The following is a 10,000-nucleotide window of genomic DNA, read 5'->3' on the forward strand; positions in this document are numbered from 1 at the left end:
ACGGGCACCATTGAAAGTGAAGCTCCCCACAATAAAATCACCTGCATATTTGGTTCATCATCTACAGCTGTCTCCCTTCCAGGCTCCCTTCGCCATTTCGCGACACCCAAGAAAAAAAATTACGCAATAGGCCGCTGTATGAAATTCATGTGACACGCTTCTTCTGAGATTATTTTTGTCGTAAATTAGCGTTGGTAAAAATAAGCTATCGGTTTTTTGGATGACTGAAAGCAAACTGTGTCGCGAACTGTATATCCAACAGCTTCCAACCTAACCGTTTCTCTTTACCTGTCCCTACCCCTAGACAAAAGCAGGAATAGATCGTGCAACAATTTAATACGAAAACTGAGTTTTTATTTAAGCAAAGCTGCGTACTAGGATGTCCACACTTCATTTTGTCACTTTTTACCTCTTTTTGGTCATTGAGTCGACAATATCGCTTCCAAGCGTTATTCAGCGGCAATTCGCCGGCCTTGATTCAAGAACGGATCGATTAAATGTTTCGCCGGTCTTTCCAAAGGGAACAATCCCGGATTCTGTCGATGGCATCTCTGAGAAATGTTTGAAAGCCTGGAGAGGCCTGAATGCGTCTGTTGTTTCCCAGTGTAAGTACAGTGTTTTTTTCAGTGTTTATGCTGTCCCAGTGCTGATATGTCTCTAAATATGATCGATATCGATGGCAATCAAATTAATTTGCCAAAATGTAATTGTTGGAACCCCAGTTCAAAGAAAACGAAAGAACAGGTACATCATGAAAAGGAAACAAGAGGTCAACCCCATAACATTTCAGTATGTTCACGTTTCTGCTGTCCGTAGTGGGAAGGGGCCGCTTTAATGTTTGGAAATGCAGGTAATTAGATGAATGCCCAATTTTCATGTCCGAAACAAAGAATCCCATTAAGGGCGGTGCCTACTAATTATCTCTGAAAAATGCATGGTTACCCCCAATTTTCCTTTTGGATACCGAGAGCACTTGCTAATTTATACTTTATCCGAATAGTTTTGAACCGCGCAAAAATATTCCTGTATTAATAAGCACCGCCGATAGGACATCTGATTGCCTCGAGATGCGCAGAATGTATGGTAAATGGTTTGAACCCAGTAGTTGTATCATAAAGTGAATAATACTATCATCTGGGTTAGTGTAATCCCGAGACAGACGGTTTAGGATGACCTTAACTGATGTTTCGACAACCTGAGTTGTGTATTGTCTGTTGATGGTATAAACACTTGCCTATGAGGCTAATTGTTTATGTCACTGGTCAACTTAAGTCATGATGTTATTGGTCAACTCCCACTTAAGCCTTATAGCTGGGACGGATTTAGGGAGGTTCGCGGGCTGTAATTGAACGTCCTAAATTAAAACAGCTAATGCCAAAAACTGCTGCCCAATAAAGCTAAAACATTTTCTCCATAGAAAAACAAATAAATTTTGGGTTCACCGTGAATGTGGCTCTTTTAATTGTCTTCTTTTCTGTGAATTGCTTTCACTATGCCAGACACGGGAGGATGCCCCCTGTATCAGCCCCAGCCTAGATGTCATTGTCTCTGAAGACCATAAACAGGGGCTGGTGCATTTTAAGGTGGCTCAAACCAGTTTCAACACTTAAAAGAAACATTCTTCTTAGAAGGGTTGACACTACAACACTTTATCACTTAACAGCAATGAAATGGTCCATATCAACCACCAATTATAGCTGAAAAAAGATTTGGTAATTTTTGTGACATAAAAAGTTACCATGGCAACAGGAAAGCCCTACAAAAACACCCCATATTTTAGCTTTTATAGCTGCTCATATCTCAAAAACGAACTCCGTAACCCACATTTTTTATTACTTTTGTGAAATGTAATCAGCATGCCAGAATGAAACTCTCTGCAAAGTTTTAAAAAAATCATTTGAGCAGATTTAGAGCCTCCTTAAATAATTGAAAATTTAAGGAAGTTTTGAATCTGCTCCACAATTTTTTGTTTTGGTACAATAAAAAATAAGCTCACCAAGTTTGTTTTTGTGGTAGTGCACTACACACTGTCACCCTGTTGTAAGAGTGTAAGAGTGTAAGTCTGTGATGCAATGAGTCTGTAGCCTGTGCATAAATCACGAAAATAAACAGATCTATTGGAAGCGTGCTTGAGTTTCAACAAATGAGCCCCGAAAGTGAATTTTTGATTTCACACAAACAATGGTCAACCTCAAGAGTTGTGTGATTGTGATCTTTGTGTTGAATTCGCACATTTCTTGTGAAAATTCTACAACACTTGAAAGAAAAAAAAAAAACAAACTATTATAAACAAAAAGCAAAATCGGTGTCTTACCATCATTTTGACACAGATGAATCCTTTGGCGGCTGCTGAATTCGACCACACTTCCAATTTTGCGATTTACTTGTGCAGCCAAAAGTACAATAGCAAAATTGAACGTAGCAAAAATCTCCCAAAATGTTTTTCGCTGATGGTAATTTTTTGTATTCACAGTTAAAAAATTGTTGTTTTCATGTCGCAAATTTTGTTGCTGATGGCAAAATATGTTATTCTCGATTGACACTTCCTGAAAACTTCCTTTTGCTCTTGTGTCAATATTTGTTTTAGAAAAAAGGGCTAACAAAGTCTGTACATGTACCGTGCTTTGGTCACATTTTTGATCATTAAAATAGAATTCAATCCTGTGTTTCTGACATCGCAAGTCGCAAATTTTGAGGTATCCCATCCAGATACTAGCTAGCCTCACCGGACAGGGGATAACTTCAGTTGAGTTTTCTCTGGAAAGCTGTCAGAAGCTCAGGGGACACACTTAAACTTGTGGCGAAAAAGAAGTTGTAAGCCTAGGGAACTTGAAAATGATGAAGATGTCAGCCTCGAAGTCATTGTATAGATCTCGATTCCCTTTTATTTTCTTCAAACTTTCTGGGTTTAGTATTCTACTAGTAATTGCATGTCTCAGGGCTTGGCTATTTACCTAAGACATATGCCATAGCTCTATAAATGGTATACTGTACTAAAACAATATCGTGTACTGTTTAGAGCAACATAGTACGCAAAGACAACTTGAATCTCCTGGAAAACAAAACACAGCTCAGTTAATAGTTATGAAGTATTAAAAGTGCTGTGTTACTGCACTACCACATGTGCGCAATGCGTGCCTATTTTTCAGATATCATAGCAAGTAAAGCCAAAGTATAGGATGTTCTTCCAAGGCTTTCCTGTCTTGTCACAAAAATGACTGTATCTTGTTCAGCAATAATTGATGTTTCATATGGTACCATAACATTGCTGTTACATGATGAAGTGTTGCTAACTGTCAATTTATCCTTCTGGTTTGAGCCACCTTAAAGTGCACCTAACCTCAACATTTTTACATTAGCAAAAGATAAATGTCATATATCATATCATATCACATCATATCATACCATATACTTTACCTTTGTCTCTCTAGATTTTACCTTTTTAAAAGGTGCCTCGTAAGGTATGTAAGAGAAAGGTCCTGTCAATCGTTTGTCCCATGGCCGAGGCAGTAGGAGGCATGGGCCTATTCCTTCAATGACGTCATAAACTACTTTGCATTATAGTTTTGAAAGAACTTTCGCAATGTAAATCAGATCTTGACGCCATTGAAGGAATAGACCCATACCTCTCACTAGCTTGGCCATGAGACAAATGAATGCCAGCTTTGTTACTCTCTTGTACCTCATTAAGCCTATTAAAAGTAAAATATAGAGAAGCAAAGGTAAAATATAAGTTAGACATTTCACTTTTTGCAAGGAAAATTCTTTGAGGTTAGGTGCACTTTAATAATGGAAATGAATGGACTGAAGTTTGATATGTTTAGCAATACTCTTTTCTCTCTTCAACATGAATTTATTTAATATATTTTGAATTGCAATTTGGTTAACTATGACCCTACAAAACCTGCTTTCAACAATACGGTACAATGAAAACTACCTAAGTATACAGTATGATAATATTATTTATATATCACACACATAATTTACATACTCACTTTTTGTTCTCCGAAATCATCCCAAATACATTGTGTTGTTTTCAAGTTACCTTTTGAATGAAATTTCACTTTATTAATGGCTTTGAAAGATGGGAAAAGTGGTCATACTTTGATCAACAACTGAGCAATGAAAGGGAATGGGTTCAATACCAGGTTGATGTTAGAAATTGCTTTGCATTGATCGAGGAAGTCTTTGAAAACGGCAATGCAAGTTAATTTGTGACATCAACACTGCATCAAGTCCATTCTCCTTCATTGCTCAGATGTTGATCCAAGTATGACCAAGTGAAATTTCACTCAAAAGGTTCTAAAAACAACATGATGTATTTGGGATGATTTCGGAGAATAAATGAAGTGGAAATGTGACTTCAGGTGAAAGGCACCGTAAACATCAATCTACTTAACATAATCACAACGAAGTTACAGAACTTTATAACATGTATTCTATTCGGTCATGCCAAAATGCAGACTGTGCAGACTCACTGTGCAGACTGTGCAGACCTGGGGTAAAATATACATGACTTGTATGGTGTTACCCTCGCTGCTATTGAGAGCTAAGTGTAAACAGGCTAACCTGATGTTATTAAGGCCTATAATTAGGCTAACCGAATGTTATTTAGGCCTTATTCAGGCTAACCGAATTTTCATTTTACAGACAGTCTGCAGTCTATGTTCTTCAGCGTCCTAATTCTATACAGTCACATCATTTACGTGACTGTATACTTAGCGCTTATTAACCGAGCAGGAGGTCTGTATGGGAGAATCTTGACCGAAGATGTTTATCATATGGCAAACACGAAAAATTTAATTCGTTCAATGTAATTGGTTTGTACTAACTGACATTTTGCTTGCGAACGGCGATGAGTGGCGATGAGCTGAACTTAATTCTGTCAAAGTTTTCTCGTCATCCTTTCTTCTGTCATCATGCTGTCTGGCACTTCCATAAATAAATATTGGTAGAAGAAAATACTCAATATTTTTGCATTTTAGTTTGCATCTTTTCAACGCAAAACATTACCGGTCTAGATGCCAGTCTAGATGGTAAAATCTAGACCGCGGTCAATATCGATTTTAGCCAATCAAATTTGTGAATTTTGTAGTTCCCAGAGTCCTCCTGAGACAGAGCCATATAATAAAGTTACTTATCAACTTAACAATCACATTAATAGATTGCTAGCTATATTCATTAAATATCCATAGATATATTTATTTACATGTACAGCATATTCTGAATGGAAAATCTTGTAATACTTCTTCAATAAGACTTCATTGACACTCTGCTATAGTTTTTTGGAAACCAGTGATAATTACGATACCTTGACTACTTAGTCCAGCACACAAAATAAAAAAAATCTTAAGACTATACAATCATGTAAATTGAAACTTTTCCAATTGGAGCTTTTTAATTCACGTTATTTTACTGAAGTTTGTCACTTAATATATAGTTCTCTTTCTTTATATCAATCAAAAAAATAAAATAAAATATTCCCTTTGGATTTTGTTGTCAGGTCATTACCAGTAATTGTCAAGAGTCAAACATTGTTTGGAATGTTTAACCATTATCTGTAGTTTAAATCGCAGAATAAAGTGAATCAACAAAGGCCTTTACATTTTTATTAATAAGTTAAATTTTGCTGTCTAGATATTGATGCAATTGGAAAACCAGTCAGTGGACTCACAGCAGGAAATGTTTTCTGGCTTGGGTCATATGGTGTATGTAAGAATATTTCTGATGCACAATATTGCCTGGCCCTTGAAGTCGATTTTGAAATTACAGCAAAGGTATAGTAAAATAATCTGTTGTATGTACAGCCGAGTGAGTCCACAATCTGACCAAACGTATGACACAAACAAAGAGCAAGCGTTGTCTATATAACTATCTCACAATACGATTGGTTTATTTCGCAAAATGGGCATTCTTGATTGGCTATTACATTGTGTGACATTGATGCGAGCATGACATGCACAGCGTTGTCTAGACTCTAAGCGAGAACAGCAAATTAGCCAATAGTGTGAGGTAGTGTGAGTGTGAGATGACAAGCAATTGTGGTGAAAACTTAATTTGAAATCAGTCACATGTATTTCAATATTGTTACTATAGACACCATTAACAACCAATTTCATTTCCTTAGTTTCAGTCAGTACATGTACCAATCATATGGGGTATCTGTGCACCTCTTGCTTGTAATGAAACAGATATTCCTCTGTTGGTTAACAAGCTTATCGAAGGTATGTGGGACAATGCAACGTCAGCTCATAGCTACACATATGACTATAGCTTAAAATGTTGTGATATTTAAAATTCATTGCCAACAGTTAAAGTGAAAGATTTTTTTTTTTGATATGAAGAACTTTCAGTTATGTCATGTGGTGGGGTGGACTGTCATGCGAGCCATGTGAATTTTGCAGCCATGTGAATTTTGCATTTAAGTCTAAGCACCCAATTCAAATAGCGCTGATAAACAGTTATTAAGTGTAAGCACCCATTTTAAAACAGTTATTATGTAGCTTTCAATAACTGTGTAACTTGCATGTTGACTCGCATGGCTCGCCATGTTGGCTCCCATTACTTGCAGCCATGGCTCGCATGATTCGCAGTCATGGCTCGCATGGTTCGCAGCCATGGCTCGCATGACTCGCTGGCTCGCACATTGTCCTAACTCGACTGTCATAATTATTATAACTTCCCTTAACTCATTGACTCTTATTGTAGGTGTGAGACTGTGTCTAATGCAAGATTATTTTATTTATCAGTAGGGGGTGAATTATGTCCCCTTTAAGATACGATACAAATTCTAGACTAATTGAAAATAGCTAGGACCCATCTTGTTGTTTACAATATATTATTGGTTGTTAGAGGGCCGGAGAGTCACAAGATTTAGCCAAATTCAGTCACTGGAAACTGGCAGCCAAACCAAACCTAAAAATAACTACTTAGAACATTAAAGGAAAGTTTGGACATTGTATTTACATTCTCCTTCTACTTTTTATTGGACTCATGCATCATCATAGGGCAAAAAAACTAAATTCGGTTACCGCTTGTGTGTAAAACTTTCATTTATAGAACCACACTTAAGCCGTATAGACAAATTAAATATCTCTTAATTCTTATACCTGAATTGATTTCACATTTTCTCATAAGACACTAATTTTAGCCAAAGGCATTAAACTGCACTCCTCCTAGAACAGGATATAGTGAAAGATTGACAATTATAAATTGCAGCCCAGGCCCCAGTTGTTCTTGTAATGTTTAAAAAACGAGCAGCAGTGTTTTATCGGGGTAGCGTAGACGAGTGTTTTTAGACCCGATAAAACATGTGAACGGCTTCAAAAACATTCCACAAAGAGCGTTTCCCTTTGGACTCATAACAATAGTTCAAATTGTGAGAGGTGTCAATTAGCATACAAGGAAAACAAGCTATGCCTTATTAGTATACTGTATATAAAGAATACTAACAAAGAGTGTTTTATCAGGATATAAAGCTCATACACGTGACATTTTATCGATGTTTTGATAGGCTGTTAGGCTCATGAATTATTAATGAGTTTTTGAAGGGTGGGCAACTCAGTTGGTTTTGCTAGCTAGTATTTATCCACTGGATAGTGATTTATCCGGTGGATAGCGTTATCCAGCTTTTGAACAAACGAGGCCAGAAGATTAAATTGGACGTCAAGCTGACAAAAGTGGTGTCCAATCAGTGCAGCCCTAAAGTTAACTGAATCTCCATAATTGTCTAAGAATGGCTCAAAATAAATTTCAGAAAGTTATTATAAAGTCTAAGCATCCATTTTAGAACGGTTAATTAGCTTTCAATAACTGTGTGACTCGCATGTTGACTTGCGTGGCTCGCCATGTTGGCTCACGTGACTCGCAGACCTAGCTCCCAGCCTTTTATGAGCAATTTCTACCATTAGGGAACATGGGATCCCAGGTGGGATTGGCGGGATCCCGCATCTAATGTTAACATTGGAAAAGATGGACCAGATCAACTCGGATCGCTCATGTTGGAGCAGCTTAAAAAAATGATAAGTCCCCAAGAAATCTTAATCTTTAAGCTAACCTTTGTGAAATGGGTGCAAACGTCAAATACAGTAGTCACATAGAATCCCAATTATAAAGTGACATATATCATGATTTTAAGATCTTAAGAAAGTGCCAATTGAAAGTAAATTCGACTGCCTGATCTATGAAAATGCTCTTTATAAAGGAGCGTAATAAGCCAACTTTGAACAAACAGTCCGCAAAGTTATTTAATATATAGTTTTCTATTATAATAGTATTTTATTATTTAACACTTTCATTTCAGTGCTTGTATTTACATATTTTATCGTTGGACATTCTCACGCCCTAATAGACCATTTACAGTTGTGTGCTTGGTTACCTGGCTTTTGAATGAAAGTGAGGCTGGAGTTGACCTTGCTTTGATAGAAACCTCACTGCTTTTCTTATGTTAATGATCTTCTCATGCTAATTATAGTGAGGTCTCTATCAAAGCAAAGTCAACTCCAGCCTCACTTACATTCAAAGGTCAGGTAGCTAAGCACATTTGTTCTTACTATGCATATTTCATTCGCCTTTTCCACAACTTGAAAATAATCTCAGGGAGATCGACAGGTCATTTTTTATTCCTAGTTTTTATTCTGAACAGTAATTTTGACTTACAAAACCGAGTTGATCTGGTCAAAGTTTTGTACCTGTCTCTTTCTAATCCATCTCTAGAACATCTGCCAAGCTTGAAGATAAAATGGGGCAAAGATTCATCCCTTCATTGTGCCCATCAATCAAAGTGGACTACAGGACCCATTATCACTCTGTAAGTTATCATTATTCATTCATTGTAATTAACTGCAGGGCTTCTGATAGGGTGCAAAAAAAAAATTGGAAATTCTTTGGCACTTTCAAGTCTCTTTATGCGGCAAGAAAGGTCTGTTATGTGACAAATTATGCGATTTTATTTTAGGTAATTTAACCTTAAGCTTGCATTGTTTGGTCTAAGGGGAGCACAATCCTTTTCTTGCTGTTCAAGAACATAATATTGCATGTGGAGTGCAGGGGAATGATGAAAGCATCTGAACTAAATCATTTATTGCCTCATTTTAAATTATTGAAATCAGAGATGGCTAATTTTGCCAATAGTGTCTCATGATTCAGCTTCAAGGAGCTTTTCCACCACAAACTTTCATAGATGATCAGCCACTACATGCCACTCTGCATATAGTATGGCAGAACTTGATGAGATCTGATGTGTGCAAAGCCACTTTTAGGCACGTGCATGCACCGCATGCAATATGACCGAAAGTCCAGAGCTCAAGCGTGACTGACACTTGTCTGATAGAGGCAGTGTGGTGACTGTCTGTTGTTGCAGTATGCCACTTACTTTGCTGAGCAATATTATAACGGAGTTAATTTTCCAAAAGGCATTAATACATGTAAGAGGGGAACACCTGTTTATGTAACTAAAGTAACATGGTTTACCGCTGTAAAGCTTTGCAACTTGTAGGAAAATGAGCCCGCTGCCTGTATTTCTCTCTCTCCCAGCTCTTGAATCCCCAATTGTCGCTACTGAGCCCAGGGGGTTACACATACCTAAGTAATGCTAAGTATATCATTATTAGAAACTGTAACTTTGTGTCTTTAGTCTTTCAGTCATTACGTGTACAGTTCAATTTAACATGTAGACGATGACTAAGGCTCAATCACTAGACTAGTACCTTTGGTCAGTTACGAAATGGTGGCCAAGGGTAACCCTGGTGAAAATCTTTGAACGATCTTTGAAGATCCTTTAAGACTCCTCGAAGATCTTTTCGAGAATCCTCAAGTTTCCTACCTACATGTAGCATCCTCGAAGATCCTTAAAGATCTTAGCTTTTCTTACCAAGATCCTCAAAGATCCTTGCCAAGATCTTCAAGGATCCTCGAGGATCTTCGAAGATCCTGTTCAAGATCCTTGAGGATCTTCAAAGATCTGTGCAAGATCCTGACCAAGATCTTTGAAGGTCTTCAA

General features: G+C 37.3%; 1 protein-coding gene across 1 annotated transcript in view; it reads left to right on the forward strand.

The window, feature by feature from the left end:
* The first annotated feature begins 104 nt into the window (after positions 1 to 104).
* LOC137997683 (nose resistant to fluoxetine protein 6-like) overlaps positions 105 to 10,000 on the forward strand; it is a 67,944-nt gene continuing 58,048 nt past the window's right edge. The window contains exons 1-4 of the mRNA XM_068843839.1: positions 105 to 605; positions 5,638 to 5,777; positions 6,128 to 6,224; positions 8,716 to 8,809. Of these exons, the coding sequence (XP_068699940.1) occupies positions 380 to 605; positions 5,638 to 5,777; positions 6,128 to 6,224; positions 8,716 to 8,809 (557 nt within the window). The 5' untranslated portion in view covers positions 105 to 379. The remainder of the gene's footprint in view (positions 606 to 5,637; positions 5,778 to 6,127; positions 6,225 to 8,715; positions 8,810 to 10,000) is intronic.

The sequence above is a fragment of the Montipora foliosa genome, chromosome 1 (assembly GCF_036669935.1).
Source record: "Montipora foliosa isolate CH-2021 chromosome 1, ASM3666993v2, whole genome shotgun sequence".
NCBI classification, from domain to species: Eukaryota; Metazoa; Cnidaria; class Anthozoa; order Scleractinia; family Acroporidae; genus Montipora; species Montipora foliosa.